Raw genomic sequence first — 17,710 nt, 5'->3', positions numbered from 1 at the left:
CTCTAGTTAATTCTCCACAGTTACTTCCACTGGAGGACAATGACATAAGAACCTCCTCCAAAGGCAGCCCCTGTGTCCAGGGACTTTATCCACTCACCTCCCCAGGGCTACCTTTTGCCTTATCCATCCACCTCGGATCTGTCCTCTGTCCAGAGCCAGGCAGCCCGCCCGGGGCCGAACAGTTACTGCTTCCTCGGCTGAGCAAACGTTCAAAGTAATCAGTGTCCGTTTCCAAGTTCTCTGTTTCTTGTTTTGTTTTCCCTGAGGGTCTCCCCGAACGATGGGCAGCTTAGCCTCAGATGAGTCCCTGGAAATGCAGACATCTTATCACAAATCATAAAGGATTTTGAGGGATAATACATGTGACGGCAATCTGTCTCCATTTTGAAGCAGAAATAATTGTATTTCGTGAATTTCCCCCAATTAAATGGGTCTAGAAATTTAAAGCTAGAAGGATAAACTGCTAGCACCCACCACTCCTTGTCTGGGAAGTTTTAGAGTGGTAACCTGGAGCTCGCCCTACTCTTCAGTTGACTTCGTCTGACTTTTCAGCTCTAGTTTGGGCTGAGAGAATCGAAAGAAAAACCCTACGGGACAGGAAAGAAAACTGGAGGATGCGGGCATCGATCCCGCTACCTCTCGCATGCTAAGCGAGCGCTCTACCATTTGAGCTAATCCCCCACGGCTGGGCACGGCTCGTTATCTGTTCCTCTAGAGAAGGGTCAGAACACTCAGCACTAAAGACAGATTTCTTTGGTTCAAAGCAACAAAACAAATGAGTCTCTCCTTCGAGCCGGAATCGAACCAGCGACCTAAGGATGGCTACGGGCGCGCGCCTACAGTCCTCCGCTCTACCAGCTGAGCTATCGAAGGGAGCGGACAAAACGGCCTGGGTGCCGCCTTGTCTCTGTAACATTGTGTCATTTTTAGGCTTCCTGTTTTTGGTATTGTGTTCTCTCTCTTTCTGATTCCCAGGTTCCGGGAGCACCAGATCCCTCTTCCCGCGGACCCCCCACCTCCTCACGGCAGCCGTTGCGAGCCCTCGGGTAGCAGAAGCTGCCCGGGGCTCTGAGGAGAGGGCCCCGCCCGGCCCCCTGGAGTCGGCCCTGCCTCCTGTGTGACTCGGGGGCCCGGCAATGCCAAAGACCGGTTAGAAAGATGCAGAAGCCGTGACCCGGCAGTCGCTCGGCCGAGCGGAGACCCACAGCTGCGCTGGGAACCTGCCCGGGCGCGTCCCCGCGGGGGGATAGCTAAAAAGAATTACCGCGCAGGCTGGGAGGCCCAAAATGCGGATAACGCGCTAGAGTTTCCAACTGCTTGTTGGAATGCAACGTGTCATTGAAGGCACCCAAGGAAAGGGACATAAGTCATCGGGAGCTGGAATAAAAACCGCACTTGTCTCCTTCGAGCCGGAATCGAACCAGCGACCTAAGGATGTCTCCTGCTGAGGAAGTAGCTACAGTCCTCCGCTCTACCAGCTGAGCTATCGAAGGGACGTGTATGCATGTTGGCGTCCCCTGAGATTCAGCACAGAAGAATCGGAGCGCCAGTCCAGGCAGCCGGAGATTGCACTGAGCGCAGCGCCCGAGAGCCGGCCTGTGTGCTCCACGCGTGCGCAGAAAGACAGCGCGCTCTGGCTCGCTAGCCTGACTGACCGGGTAAAGGCCCTCAACCCAGGTGTCTGGGGCCCGCGGTGCCAAGACCCTGCGACTCTACCGCCCCCACTTATCGTACTTTTCCTTTACCAGCCTGCGTTGCCCTTTAAAGTGCTTGCCGAGTGTGTTCTCAACACGCAGTAATTCAACGGCCAGTGGAGGAGTTGCGTGGTAGACCAGTGGCGCAATGGATAACGTGTCTGACCACGCATCAGAAGATTGTAGGTCCAGCTCCCGCCTGGCTCGGCATTTTTGTCACCTGAGGTTAACAAACCAGAAATCATTACTTCCTCTAGCGTCCCCAAACTGCGAATGCCACTAGTTTGGATTTCTGCAGTGTCCGTTGCACTTTAAGCCCGGGAGGCCTTACCAGCGCCGCCCGTCCAACTTCCGCGGGGTGAAGGGAAGGCCCCAAGGCTCTCGGGACGCCCCCGGCCGGCAAGCCGGGTTAGGAAGACGCCACTGAAGCCCGCGGTTGTGTAGACAGAGCTGGTTCCACCGCATGTACTTTAAGACGTCAGAGTCATTAAGTTCCTAGAGAAAGTCCCCTCACCAACCCGCGGCTAAGCGAAGAGAGGGAAGAAGATTAAGATTACATAAAATGTCTTTTTGATCTGGTTCCTATTTTACGTTTAATTTTAACAAAGTTATTCAATCTCAAATAGGCCTATAATCCTGCTTTGTCGGCCTATTTTTGTAAGTTCATAGTCAGCGTTTATAAATAAAGGTTTGCCGCCATATTCCCACTCAGTTTTTAGCATAGCATAAAAACCATCCAACGACCTGGATTTTGCCCTTAGGGGTCTTTTAACCAAGAAGGCATCATGTTGGTTTGGGCAAACTGAGTTTCTGTGTTAATGTTATTATAGTAATATTTGTGGAAGGGAGATTGGAATTATTTCTTAAATCTCCCCTATAAGATAGTAGTTCCCAAAAGTAAAAGCTTTAATAAAACGTAAAATTAGGAAAGAGAAAATAGGAAGTTAGAGAAAAGGAAAGGGCTGGATTTTTAAGTGGGAAAGCGGCTTCCTTAAGGCTGCACAAACATGAGATTATTTTTGTTTCCTGGTGAACATTTTTCCATTTTTGCATGTAACAAGCTGATGTATCTTTAAAGTTATACAGCGTTTCTGAGAGTTTGAGAAAATGACCTCTGAGAGGTGGGGGAGGTGAGTTGTACCCCTCTGGCTCAAGTTCATGGACAGAACCATGTAAATTAGGCTAAGAGAAAAGAGCCTCCTTTTAGTCCTACTTTCTCCTTATTTTACAAGAGTGGCAAGCAGGGTGTTTATTAAATTATTTTTATCATTATTTTTTAGAAACAGAATCTTGCTTTGTTACCCAGATTGGGGTGCAGTGGTGCAATCATAGCTCACTGCAGCCTCAAACTTCTGAGCTCAAGTGATTCTCCTGCCTCAGCCTCCTGGGATTACAGGCATGCACCACCTCACCTGGCTCTAGCTTTTTTGCCCAGGCTGGTCTTGAACTCTTGACTTCAAGTGATCTTCCAGCCTCGGCCTCCCAAAGTGCTGGGATTAAGGCGCAAGCTACTATACCTAGCCAAACCCTTTTCCCCAACGGCCAACCTTACTTGAGTAACAGGTTTCAGGGAGGCCAAACATGCATAATTTTTGGCCTTTTTACTTGTAAGTGACAGAAATTCACAAGAGCTAGTATAAGCAAGACATTTATTATAATGACACAAGGGTGTCCCCAAGAAACCAAGGATGAAATGTCACTAGGCCTCCTTAAAAGTTTCTCTGTCAGTGCTTCTCAGCTCCTCTCTAGCGCACACAGTTGGAAACATGGTGCTGTCCCCCACCCTAAAAGTTCTGGAGCTTTATTCTTCATGGTCTATCACACAGAGAGTCACTTCTCTTTCTCAGGCCTGACTGCAAAACTCTCCATTATTCTTGGCCTCACTTAGGTGCTCACCCACTGTGTCCAGGGATCAGGATTACATGTATGAAGGTTGGGCGCATACGACTACACCCTTTCCTCCCCAGGAGTACGTTGAAAAGATGATAAAAATACACAAAAGAAAAAAAAAATCTATTGCAACATGGAAAACTACAGTAGGTATAATTAACAAATAGACATTTTAAATAACTTCTGGAAGGTGAAAATCAAATGAGATTATAATGGAGAAAAGCACAGCTTCAAATGCACATTCTACAAGCTAGCAGAGACAAAACCATTCTCCCCATGGAGCTGATAAGAGACTCCAGGCACAGAGAGAGCAGCACAGAGGTCAGCCGCCCACAACATTGTGCAGCTGCTGCTGAATTTTTTGCCAGGGAGATCCCATTGGAGAATGGCTTAAGCAGAGTAGATTTGCCAGTCTAGAGTCTGTAGAGTGGTATAGGGCTAGGGAGTAGGGCAGAGTAGAGCCTAATAGAGATGGAGGGAACAGGAAGGCCACCCCACCCAACTCTTAGAGCAAGTTCTTCCTTGACTTGTCAGGTTGGGGGATCTTAGGCCAGCATGGCTGTTCCCACCCATGCACCATAAATGCAAAGCCTGATTGTCCTCAGGACACAGTCATTTTTACAGATATCAATGTATTCTTTCATATTGTGTTTACCAGACATTTGGGAGGAAATAACAACTTAAAAAAGAAAGTCCAAGATGAACAAGTTAAATAAATGACTGAGGAGAAAACAGAGATAATGCAAGGAATAGAACAGAACTATTTAACAAAAAAGTAATTAGGGATATCCTCAGGGACATCCAAGAGAGTGTTACAGCAATGAAAACCAGAATACAGTGATATTAACAGGAGCAATTAGGGAAGAAGAGAGTTCCTGAATATAAAAGTATGATTGTTAAGGTGAAAAGTAACATATTGGTCATGGCTAAAGATCAACTATGAAGATATACAAGACAGAATGGAAAATATGTGGGAAGCAAAAAATAAAAACATGACACTGGATACGGTGGCTCACCTCTGTAATTCCAGTATTTTGGGAGCCCGGGGCGGGAGGATTGCTTGAAGCCAAGAGTTTAAGCAAGCCTGGGAAACAACGCAAGACCCCCATCTCTACAAAAGATACGAAAATTAGCTAGACATAGTGGTGTGCACCTGTAGTCCCAGCTACTTGGGAGACTGAGGCAGGAGGATCTCTTGAGCCCAGGAGTTCAAAGCTGCGGTGAGCTATGATTGGTTGCACCATTGCACTCCCACTCCTGGGACAGCGTGAGATCCGGTTTCATACATACACACACGCGCGCACACACACGCGCGCGCACACACACACACACACATACACTCAAAAAAAAAAAAAGAAAGAAAAGATAGATCCTGAAGACATAAAGAGTATCTAATATGAGCTCCAGAAAGAGCAAACAGAGACAATGCAGGGGAAAGAATAAAAGAAAGACATTGGTCCTCAGATGGAAAGGATCATGCAAGTTAGGATGAATGAAAAACAACTATGCCTGGACACAGCCTAGTGACATTCAAAAGCATTGAGGATAAAGATGAAACCCTATAACTTTCAAAGATGGAGAAAAACAAAACAAAACAAAAAATCTAAACAAGAACTAGGCTAGCTACAAAGGAATAAGAATTGGATTATGATCAGACTTATCATCATCATTACTGGATGTTAGAAGACAGTGGAGCATGGCCTTCAAAGTTCTGCAGAGAAATAATTTTAAGCCTAGAATTGTATACCGATCAAAGTAGTAATCACATATGAGGACAAATAGTTCACACTTGCAAGGTCTCATAAAGTTTAAATCTATGATTCCTTTCTGAAACAAATAAAAAGTAAGTAAACATTATTTGAGGATGTTATACTAGATGGGTTCTCCAGGAAGCTGAAGCTCAAACAGAATTAGAGCACACCATTTTACAGGGGAGTAACATCTGTGAATGGAAAAGGGGAGGACACAGGATTGGGTAGAGGTAGTCATTAGACAATGATGCAGACCCGACAAAGTTTCTGCCAAACCTCTTGGTGGCTCCAGAGCAAAGATTTCATTTTAGAGGAGTCTCAAGTTGGGCAGAAATGGTGGGGCCCTAGCATCACTACCTTGCTCAGTCATTGGCCAGAGGCTTAGAACCTCGGCTAGAGGAGTTAACACGTGGTGGCTACTAGTTAACCATCCTCCTTGCAGCTGGGTAGTGAGTTCTTTTTTGAAAGGAAAGAACAGCATGTCTAGCAGCATGTCTCTGTGTATGCCACAGATGTACTTCAGTAAAGCAAAGCAAGAATCCAAGAAGGAGGAGTACACAGGATTTAAGAAAAAAGGAAACCAACCCAGGAACTCAATGAAAATAAAATCTCAGGTTGACAGTGATGCAGCTGGCAAAGAAAGCAATCAGGACAAATTAAGGTGAAGAAAAAAGAGGGCTCTGGGAAGATTATTTTTCAAAAAGAAGCAGATTCTTTACAATAGTAGTGTGATTAAGGACCTGGGAGACCTTAGAGATATGATAAAGGCACATGTCACTTTTCTCAAAAAGACAGAACAAAGATACTCAGGGATTTCTTAAAAAAAAAAAAAAAAAGAAAAAAAAAAAAAAGTCTTTATAAAACATATGTGGTTCAAATATAAAGCAAACTGAAATATGGCACAATTTTGAGAAATTGATGGCATGGGTGTTGTTGGGCTGACTTCCCTCCCCACCCCAATTTATTTGTTGAAGACCTAACTCCTAGTACTTCAGAGTGTGACTGTATTTGGAGATAAGGCCTTTAAAGAGGTAATTAAACAAAAACAAGGTCATTAGGATAAGTCCTGATCCAATACAACTGGTGTCCTTAAAAGACGAGGAGAACAGAACACAGAGACAGCAGGCACATGCCCGCACAGAGAGATGGCCACAAGAAGATGCAGGGAGAAGATGGCCATCTACAAGCCATGGGGTCTGAGAAGAAACCAAACCTGCCAATACCTTGAGCTTAGACTTCTAGTCTCTAGAACTGTGATAAAATAAATTTCTGTTTTTAAAAGCCACCCAATCTGTGATATTTTGTTATGAGAGCCCTAACAAACTATATGGGGATGGTGAAGAAATTTGCTTTTGTACATTTTTGTTTAACCATATGTAAGTTATTTTTACATAACATGTATGGGTCAGAGTTTCCCATAATTGTCATCTAATTAAAGATATTCTCTAATAAACATTGCTTAAGAATGAAGAAACTGAGTCCCAAAGATGTGAAATGACTTATCCAAGGTAACAGAGAGGAGAAGTGGCATGTGAGATCTCAGGCCTCCTAAGTCACAGCCAGGGCTCCTTTCTGTGGCACTGCTTGGTCTCTCTGTCCTCAGACGGACACTTGGGTTAGGGAGATTGGGCTGCTGGCTGTTACTCTGGGAGGAAGGAGGTTGAAAGGCAGGTTCTGATGCCAGTACAGTCAGAAAACGGACATTCTGGGAGTAGCAAAGTGTTCCATCTATTAAAGGGGATTCTCTTCTCACCTCTAAATCCAAAGGTCAAATCCCTTAAATTTGTTAACAGCAATGCTCCAAGGAGGTGTGTCAAGACTCCATGAAATGTGGAAGAAAAAAAAAAGCCATTGTTTACTAGAAAAATTATTCTTAGACATATGTGCACTAAAGAGCTTTCAAGTTTTTCCTTTCAGTCAAGGAAACCATTCTACAGATAAGGAAGCTCTACCCGGAAAGATTAAACAATGTCTTTAGAATGACCATCCAGATTAGGGGTGCAGGGCTAGACTCAGGCTTATTGACTTATCCATGGTTTTCTCTAAATATGCACCATCTCCAAGAAGGATATTTGTGAGAAACCACAGAGATGATGTTTCTAGGTCAGAAAGGGAACTATTCTGGGGAATTCCAGTGAAGATACACTTGATTCTCATTATTCATGCAATTACATTGTATAAAGTCATTTTGAACCCTGTTAGCCAAGTTACTTATCTTTTCCATGTTCTAGTCACATAGTCTAAAAAACCACAGATGATGATGGTGACAGTACTTCTGTCACAGGTTGTTGTATTAAATGAATCAATATAAAGCTCTTAGGGCCGTGTCAGATACTAAGCACTATGACTCTTGGTTATTATTCTCTTAGAAATTTTATTTCTAATTTATGAAAGAATAAATCAGCTTTCTCAAATACAAGTAAATGCACCTGTGAGACTAAGGCCAACCCTTTCAAATCCTCTATTTTGGGGGATGGGATGAGAAAGGAAGAGGTAAAAGAGCTAAGAAATGCAGAATATGAGTAGGAAAGTGACTCATTTTATTTTGTTAAAACTTTACTCTTTGACTCAGAATAACAGGTATCTTTCAAGTTTTGGTAGCTAAATATTTAATTTTCTAGTATGTTACACATTGATTTAAAAACATAATTTCCATGCTGAATACAATAAAAATGTTTTCGAAATGAAGGCATTTTATATAAAACTATTATGCTAATAAATTAATCAATGTAGCTGGGCGTGGTGGCTCACACCTGTAATCCCAACACTTTGGGAGGCCGAGGTGGGCAGATCACCTGAGGTCAGGAGTTCGAGATCAGCCTGGCCAACATGGTGAAACCCCGTCTCTACTAAAAATACTAAAAATACAATGTAGCCGGGCGTGATGGCATGCGAATGTAGTCCCAGCTACTCGGGAGACTGAGGCACAAGAATTACTTGAGCCCAGGAGGCAGAGATTGCAGTGAGACTCTGTCTCGAAAAAAAAAAAAAAAAATTCATGTATAGACAGTTTTTTCATTCTAGATATAGAATGTCACTTATTCTAAAAGAATTGATATGTGCGTGTGTGTGTGTTTGGGTAAAGAAAAATGCACATGTAAGTTTTTTATTATGTTCTAATGTAAGACAGCAAAAAAATAAATGGATGACTCATTGAACTTTTTAAGAAGTCTCCCATTCCAGTAGCCCAGTGCCCAGGATAGGTGGTGAGCTGTTGACATGGACCGTTCAATGAACTCTGTGTGTCCACTGATGAGGCTCACGCTCAGCATTTCTCTTCTTGCCTTGAAGCTTCCCTGCTAAGATGCTTGTGAGTTCAGAATGACTGCCAGTGCTTCTGGATAGCCCTTCTGTTGACCCCCACAATATACTTCAGCAGCTCCTCCTCTAATGAAGAGTGGATTCTTGTATCTCTGTAGCTGAAGGAGCATTCTGCAGAATTCATTCTCTCATTCATAGGCATTCAAGTGCTTGCATTTGTCACACATCATTGTAACCAGAAACTAGCCCTTTGTGAGGAACATTGGCCAGAACCCGTCTTGCAATTTGATTCTACCATCTAATTCCGATTCTGATCCATGTCCTGTTCTCATCTTAACCACTCTTGGACCAGCTTCCTGGGGGAACCAGGAGTGGAAGCAAAAAATTCCATGTGAGAAAGGAAAATGAGGTTTGAGCAAGAAAGAGAAGGTGAGCTTTGTAATTTGTAAGTTGCTTTTCAAAATAGACCTGACCATTTTGCTTAAAAAGACCACAGGAAGGAAATGGAATGGCTCAAATTATCCGCAGATTGGGCTATTTATCCTATTGTTTCCTCCAAACAGAAAATAGCATTTGTTTGTTGAGTACAGCTTTCCAAGCACTTGCTGGTTACTGGAGCTGTTAATACTGGGTGTCTCTATGGGTCTTGTTGGGTGAGAGAGTTTATATGCATCGAATCACAGTACATTTGTCTGTGTGTGTCAACATATACAAATTCATTTAAAACCATCTTACATTTGTTGAACATTTGACTTTTCAGATTTCTTTCACTTTAGCCATTTTATCTGATCATCCAGCAACTTGGAAGGTGGTCAGGGCAGATATGAAAACAGAGTCATAGAGAGATTAGCCATGTTATTTTCATCTCACTTGGTCACAAGGCTAGTTAATGAAAGCTTAGATTAGAACCAGGTTTCTTAACTTTCAAACCAAGGCTCTGTCTACTTGATTACATAGAAAAAAAAATTCAGTAACTAAAGAGTTAGAGCAGAATTTTAATGACGTCAGAACTGTCAGAGCTATAACACTAATTCTCACTTACAATATATATTTAGCAGCAATTGACTATAATTTTGTGGGGAGGGGGATAAGAAACAAGAAAAAAGATGAAGGCATTTTATACAATATTATATAAAAACATAACAAGATCTTGAAAATGCAATATTATATAAAGAAGTAAGAAAGACCTAGAAAAACAAACACTTTTTCTGCCGTAGTATTTTAGAAATAGCACATGGTTTCTACCACATAAAAAATATAAGAATCAAACAAGCAGATACAGAGATGACCTCTGGGCTTAAATTGTGTAACGTGTACAGAGCCGAGCAATTTCTGTCAAGGCAAATAATTTTAACAAAAATGAGGTGATATGCGTTTTGGTGTAAATTTAGGCTCTAGAGTTTAGAGTTCTACCCCTTCATGTGTTTTTTTTGTTTGTTTGTTTTGTTTTGTTTTGTTTTTCCTTAGTTTGGCTAATCTGAGCCAGTTATACAAAAATTATTTTACTAGAAAATGATCAACATGCTGATGGGGCTGGTTCAGTCTCAGAATGATTTTCTGGTTCACTTACAACATATAACCAGGTTGAAGTTTTGTTTTGTTTTGTTTTTAAGCCGATCTAAAAGTACACACAAAACCTGTTTCTTCCTGGTTTTACTTGCCAGTTTTCAGTAAATGCCAATTTTTAATGTTCCAAAAATATACCTTAAAAATGTGATTTTTAAGAAATCTAATCATCCTTTTCTGGCTCTTGAAACATTTCTATAACTTTATTGAATATTGACATGGAAGAGGCTCCACACCCAAAAACTCTTTATAGGTTCTCATATATTTTGATGATGATGTTTGTGGTAGATATCAATATTGTGCTACATGGAAGAAAAGTGGCTTCTGTTCTGGAATATTACTTTGCTCAGTTAGGAATCAGATCTGCCTCACATAAAGGGCAGGTTCATAAAGGCTGTACAATTCCACTGTCCTACATCAGGCAAGGAGCATAAAATAACTCTTTAGGCCTTTATTCACCCAAATTGAATGTGTTTCATAAGAAATTCTACTCAGAGAGAAAGTCTGCAAACTGAGAAAATTATATAGCAATCATGTTTTCCTAACCCAAAAATAAAATACCAAGATGGAAAAGTTCACAGCACTTTATGCCCCACACGCTCCCCTACGACCATCTGGAAACAAGACTGAACTGAGAGGAGGGACTGTGGACTCTCAGAGGGCTCAATATCAAGAGTCTGTGCAATAACTTCGAGATCCTTCTTTGATTAGCTGTGTTTTCTCATTTGCATTTGTAGGCTGGAGAAAAACTGGAAAGTCCACATCTAAAAATAAACAAAGCAAAGCAATAAACACTTTCATCATGTTACAGTTCTTTTAATGAAGCAAGTGATAGGTATTTTTGTGGAAATCATGACTGGCAAATCAACTCAATTCATAAGATATCAATATATCTACCATTTTAAGGACTTCAAAAGGGAGGAGGCACTGTCTTTACTCTTTATTCAAGTTTTGTCAGTTATGGAATTATAAAACCAAAGCACCAAACCCAGCTGTCACCTGGAGGGTACTTGCTGAACCTGGTGAACTTGAACTTTAGTTTTCACCACCTTGTGGGGATACAGATAGAACCATCACATATAGTTGTGCAGATTGGAAACTGAACATTATCAAAGGGCACCTGTCATATAGACTACAATGTATATCTACAGGGAAGGTATAGTTTATATGAAAGATGCAGCCTGGCATTAAGTAGTGTACAATTGGATGACTGGCCCTTCTTGGGACAGCAGTCAAAATTGGGAGTTTGCTTAGAGGGAGAGTCTAATAGAAATCTCCTCAGATAAAGCTAGTGCCCAAAATGGTTATGCTGTCTCTAAAATCACTAAATCTACTCCTAAATCTACAGAGAGATTTGTTAGCCTTTAATTTGGGTGCTAAGTTGAGAGAGCTGCCCTAAAAATGTTTAATGGCAAGCCAATGAATACACAAGTTGGCCCACCAAGTTTTCAAAACCTCCGTGTTCTAAGAAACCTCAAGATGATAATTTAGTTTAAAGAGGTCCAGTGCAAGATGTGCTCTCAGGCACTTAGCAAAAGTGAATGACCTCACCTCCAACCTAGGCCTCAAAATATCATCAGAAAATTTCAAGAAACATGAGCTCATAGTAAAAACAATTAGAGGTAGACAAATAGATGTGTGTGTGTGTGTGTGAGACAAAGAGGGAGAGAGAGAATGAGAGAGGGAGAGACAGAGAGAGAGAGACAGAGAGAGAGACAGAGAGAGAGTGATTACATATAGAAACAATGCATACTAAGATCCAATATAAACAGCAGAAGGCCAAATCAGACCCAGAAAGACTTCAAGAACTGCATTTATCAGATACAGAATACAAAATAATTACATTTTAAAAGTAATTAAATTAAATAAAATAATAGATCTTAAAATTTAAAAGAGAATTTCTGGAGATTAAAACATGGATAAAACCTTCATGAATTGGCTTAACAGCTAAAGAAAGAATTAGTGAAGTAGAAAACAGATTGGAAGAGATTATCCAAAATTTAACAGAGACAAAGAGAAAATATAAAAGAGTGTTAAAGGACATGATGGAAAGAATTGTAAGGTCTAACATATCTAACATAACTTTCAGAAAGAAATAAAAAAAAGGAGACACAATATTTGAAGATTTGATGGCTGAGACTATTCTAGAATTGATGAAATACACCAATCCATAGAACCAGCCAGGATAAATTAAAGAGCACAGTGGTTCACTGTTGTAATCCCAGCACTTTTGGAGGCTGAAGCAGTCAGATCATGAGGTCAGGAGATGACCATCCTGGCTAACATGGTGAAACTCTGTCTGTACTAAAAATCCAAAAATTAGCTGGGTGTGGTGACGCACACCTGTAGTCCCAGCTACTCAGGAGGCTGAGGCAAGGAGAATCACTTGAACTTGGGAGGCAGAGGCTGTAGTGAGCTGAGATCGTGCCGCTGCACTCCAGCCTGGTGACAGAGTAATACTCTGTCTAAAAAAAAAGAGAGAGAGAGAGAGAAACCCATCTTTAAAACATCTCAGTCACATTGAAGAACAAAAGACAAGGATTTTGGGCCGGGTGCGGCGCCTCACGCCTGCAATCCCAGCACTTGGGGAGGCCAACGCAGGCAGATTACCTAAGGTCAGGACTTTGAAACCAGCCTGGCTAATGTAGTGAAACCCTATCTCTACAAAAAATACGAAAAAAAAAAAAAAAAAATTAGCCAGGCATGACCGCAGGCGCCTGTAATCCCAGCTACTCGGGAGGCTGATGCAGGAGAATCACTTGAACCTGGGAGGCAGTGGTTGCAGTGAGTCAAGATTGTGCCACTGCACTCTAACCTGGGCAACAAGAGCGAAACTCCATCTGAAAAAAAAAAGACAAGGATTTTAAAAGCAATCTTACTTGTCAATAGCAAATATGGAAGATAAAACTGTGGAGCTAAAAAAACTATGAAACTATGTCTCCAACATACTGAAAGAAGACATCAATCTATATTTATTGACAAACTCTCTTAATAAGTTACATTTGTTTTTTAAAAGAGCATGATAAAGATATTTTCAGACAGTAAAAACAAATTTTTCTAACTGCAGACTCAATTTAAAAGATATAATTCAGGCAGAAACAGTTATCAGATGAAATAATTAAGGTGTAAAAAAATTTTTAAAAAACAGTAAATATGTCAGTAAAACCAAATAATTATTGAATATAAAACAGTAATAAAAATGTATGAGGCTTAACATTGAGAAAAATCTAAAATATGAAAGTAATGTATAAGTCAGAAAGAGGTTGATCAGGGTTAAAGTGTTACAAAATTCTTATATTGTTCAATAGGAGGGTAAAGATAAGAATTGGCTTTAAATTTTGACAAATTAAGTATGTTTGATAAATTTTCAGGGTAATTCCAAAAGAACAGAAAAGAGAATATAATTTCCAAATCAGAGGACAGAAAGAAATTAAATAAGAAAAGACACTCTGACAATTTAAAAGAAAAAAAAAAAAAAAGAAATAGAAAAAACATGTCAACTTAAAGTGATAAATAAAATGATAAAAAATTACCAAAAATTAGGTATATGTATATATCTTATTATGTATCCAGCAGTGTTCTTAGCACTTTATGTATATTAACTCACATAAAGTTATAATGATACTATGAGGTAGGGTTGTTATTATAACCATTTTACAAATGAGAAAACGGGGGCACAGAATGTGTAACTAGGCCAACTTTACATGGGTAGGAAGCAATAGAGCTGATATTCAAACCAAGGCAGTGTTTCTCAGAGGTCTGTTCTCTTCAAGACTATTTCTATATTGTCTCTCACAAAAAGTAGGGTAATAGAAAAAGATTGATGGTAATAAATACCAATGGATATAATACTCTATTTAAAAGAAAAATATTGTCAGACCGAATTTTAAAAACCCAAGCTGCATTAAAAAATAAGGATAAAAGTAGAGAGTAAAATGATGAAAACATATTTACCACACAAACACTGATGGGAAGAAAGCTAATGTAAGTATATTTTAACAGACAAAATAAAATATAAGGCAAAAGCATTTCTGGAGCTAGAAGTAACTCCGTAATAATAAAATGTTTAGTTCACCAAGTAGCTGTAAATATTCTAAACTTATATACACTAATAACATAACCTCAAAATCAAAATCATAAATCAAAAATCAAGAGAACTTTATAGAGGAACAGAAGACTTCATCATCACAGTGGAAAATTTGACTGCTTTCAGCACCTAACTCATGAAATCAAGCAAGGAAACCTTATGTAGAATTTGAAAAGGACTATGTCGTGGACTGAATTGTGTCTCCCCCAAAATTCGTATGTTGAAGTCCTAATTCCTAGTACCTTACAATGTGATCATATTTGGAGATAGGGTCTTTAAAGAGGTAATTAAATTAGAAGGAGGTCACTAGAGTGGGCCCTAATCCAATAGGACTGGTGTCTTATAAGAAGAGATTTGGACACCGAGGAAACACCACGTGAAATCACAGGGAGATGAACAGCTACCAAACAAGAAGAGGGGTCTCAGAAGAAACCAACCCTGCTACCTTGATCTCTGACTTCTGACCTCCAGAACTTTGAGAGAATAAATTTCTGTTGTTTAAAGCCCCAGTCTGTAGTAGTTTGTTATGGCTGCCTTAGCAAACTAATATATACAATAAATTAGCTTTATGCAATAGACATATATGGAACAATGAACCTAACAAATGCAGAATGTGTTGTTTTGAAGCAATGTGGAACATTTATAAAAATTGGCTAAGTTCCAGGCTGTACAGCAAGTCCTAAGACATTTCAAAGCACTGGTATCATAGTGTTGACATTTTCTGATCACAGAGCAGTCAAGTTAGATACAAACAACAAGTAACCTCGAAATCCCAAGATTGAAAATTAAGATATACATAGGCCTAGCTTACAGATTAAAGAAAAAAATCATAATAGAAATCAGAAAATATTTATAACTCAGATGATGAGAGCAATATAAGAACGTCTGTGTGTGTGTGTATGTGTGTGTGTGAGTGTGTGTGTGTGTATGTGTGTGTGTGCGAAACTGAAGTATAACTTATAGGAAAATTTAAAATTTATAGTCTTAAATTTTTAATGTGAGAACAGAGGAAGGGCCGAAAATTAAGAAGCATAAAAGGAAGTTAGAAAATGAACAAAATAAACTGAGAAATAAGGAAGAAAGAAATTAAGTAGAACCAATCAGCAAAACCAAAAGTTGTTTATTTGAGAAGACTGATAAGATTGTAAGACATCTGGTGAGAATGGTTAAAAAAAAAAACAGAGAGAAAGCAGAAATGACCAATGTAAAGAATAAAAAATAGAATAATCATGCAGATACTATAGATGTGTAAAGGATAAGAGGAAATCTTGAAGAAACCATTTTTTCTTTTTGTAAATAAAAAAGAAGGGAAATCTAACTGGTCTATAAACATTAAATAAATTAAATCAATAGTTTAAAATTTGCACAGTTACACGCCAGCCCAGAAAGGTCTTCAAAATCCTGTAGAAAGAATCCTAGTATTACACAAGCTCTCCAAGAGAAGTAAAAAACAAAGGAATACTTTGCAATTTATTTCATGAGGCATAATCTCAATGCAAAATACAGTAGGGAAAGTGAGGAAGGGAAATTATAGACCACTCTCACTCATTAACATTGTCACAAACATCTCAAACAAAATATTGACAGCTCATTTCATCAAATAATAAAATAGTTAATACATGAAGAATACACTGAGTTTAATTATCTAAGGAGTAGAAGGTTGCTTTAATATTGGAAAACCAATTCATATAATTCATCACATTAACAGATCAAAGGAGAAAAATCAGGACCATCTCAATTGATGAAGAAAAAATATTTGATAAAATTTTAATCCACAATCAAATATGAAGTTCTAACAAAATATGAATAGAAGACAATTTTCTTAACCCGATCAAAAACCTATAGCAAACTTACTAATTATGATGCAACCCTGAAAGTACCTTCTCTTTAACATTTTACTAGTAGTCTTGGCAAACACAGAAAGGCAAGAGAAAAAACTGGGTTCACATACTTGGTATGGTTTAAAAAATAAAGAAAAAATGATAAGAGATGGAAAGGAAGAATCAAAACTGTCAGTACTCACAGATGAGACAAACAGTTATGTAGAAACCCTAAAGAATCTACAGGTAAATAATTAAAATTAGCAAGAGAGTTTAGATAGTCTCTTGGATTCAAAAATCAATGTTTTTAAAAGTACATTTTTATATGCCAAAAAGCACGTAGAAAAATACATATATAATTGATTGATAGTAAGAAAAATGGTAAAGTATTCAAAAATAAATATAACTAAAGATACGGAAAATACATCTTTAGTGAAAGCCAATAAATGGTGAAATATACCATGTCACATATTAAAAGACTCAAATTCTTAAAAGTGTCAATTGTACCTGTGGATCTGTAGATTCACTGTAATTCTAACCAAGATCCTAAAACGTTTTGCTTAGGGAATTCTTGTTAAAGAACTTGACAAAAACCTGATTTTGAGATTTATATAAGAAAGCAAAATACTAAGGATATATGACTCTCCTGAAGTACAAGGGAGGAGGACTTGCTTAAACAGATATTAGGGATTATTATAAGTGGGCTTGGTATTGCATAAAATAAACAAAATCACCAATGGACTAGAACAGAAAGCCCAGAAACTGCTCCATATATCTATTGAAACTTAATGTTTATCAAAACCAAAATTAGAAATCAGTGTGCTGAAACAATTTGTTTTCTATCTGGAAAAAAAATGAAATTGGGGTCCCACATCATACCACATGTAAAAAATCAATTCCAGGTGATTAAACTCATATATGTGAAAAGGCAAAACTATAAAACTTTGAAAATCTATATTGGAGAGTATCTTTATATGTTTGAGTTAGTACAGGAATTCTTAATCAAAACACAAAAATCACTAAACATAAAGGCAAAGACTTTTCACTTTTCAACATTAAAATCAAGAACTTTGATTCATCAAAAATGCCATAAAGAGTAAAACACCAAGTCACAAACTGGGAGAATATGTTCTAAATAAACATAATCAATGAAGAATCAATATCCAGAATATTTTAAAAATCAGTAAGGAAAAAGGCAGATGATACAATCTTAAAACCTGCAAAAGATCTGAATGGGCATTTCATAGAAGGGGAAACCCCAATGAACAATGAACATATGAAAAGATGTCAACTTTAATCAAGGAGATAAAAACTAGAATCCCAATGGCACACCGTTTCCCACCTATAAGATTGTCACACATTTACCATCTGGGGATGTCAAATGTAGGCAAGGGTGTGGGGCAACAGGAACTCTCGTTAACTGTTAGTGGGAATGTAAATTAGTGCAATGATTTTGCAGAACTGCTCAGTGTTACCTAATGAGTTATATAAGTGTGTATCCTTTGACTAAAAAAATGACATCCTCTGTATACATATACCGAGAAAAACTCTAGCATTCATGCACCAGAAAATACATGCAAGAACATTCATAACAGCACCGTTTGTAATGTCAAAAAGTGGATGGTATTCAAATGTCCATTA

At 39.0% G+C, this 17,710-nt stretch overlaps 1 protein-coding gene and 3 non-coding genes across 4 annotated transcripts in view; all 4 read right to left on the bottom strand.

Annotated features, from left to right (window-relative positions):
- Positions 1 to 608: 608 nt before the first annotated feature.
- TRNAA-AGC (transfer RNA alanine (anticodon AGC)) lies at positions 609 to 681 on the bottom strand. The gene has a single exon. It is a non-coding gene; the product is annotated as a tRNA-Ala (tRNA).
- A 103-nt stretch (positions 682 to 784) lies between these two features.
- TRNAY-GUA (transfer RNA tyrosine (anticodon GUA)) lies at positions 785 to 873 on the bottom strand. The gene is given in 2 exon segments: positions 785 to 820; positions 837 to 873. It is a non-coding gene; the product is annotated as a tRNA-Tyr (tRNA).
- A 527-nt stretch (positions 874 to 1,400) lies between these two features.
- TRNAY-GUA (transfer RNA tyrosine (anticodon GUA)) lies at positions 1,401 to 1,493 on the bottom strand. Its single transcript has 2 exons — positions 1,457 to 1,493; positions 1,401 to 1,436 (listed from the first exon to the last, which is right to left on the bottom strand). It is a non-coding gene; the product is annotated as a tRNA-Tyr (tRNA).
- An 8,114-nt stretch (positions 1,494 to 9,607) lies between these two features.
- Positions 9,608 to 17,710, bottom strand: part of DNAJC5B (DnaJ heat shock protein family (Hsp40) member C5 beta) — a 61,929-nt gene continuing 53,826 nt past the window's right edge. Inside the window, exon 5 of the mRNA XM_073018653.1 lies at positions 9,608 to 10,926. Within this exon, the coding sequence (XP_072874754.1) occupies positions 10,832 to 10,926 (95 nt within the window). The 3' untranslated portion in view covers positions 9,608 to 10,831. The remainder of the gene's footprint in view (positions 10,927 to 17,710) is intronic.

The sequence above is a fragment of the Chlorocebus sabaeus genome, chromosome 8 (genome assembly GCF_047675955.1).
Source record: "Chlorocebus sabaeus isolate Y175 chromosome 8, mChlSab1.0.hap1, whole genome shotgun sequence".
NCBI lineage: Eukaryota > Metazoa > Chordata > Mammalia > Primates > Cercopithecidae > Chlorocebus > Chlorocebus sabaeus.
This window is presented reverse-complemented; position numbering and strand designations above follow the sequence as displayed.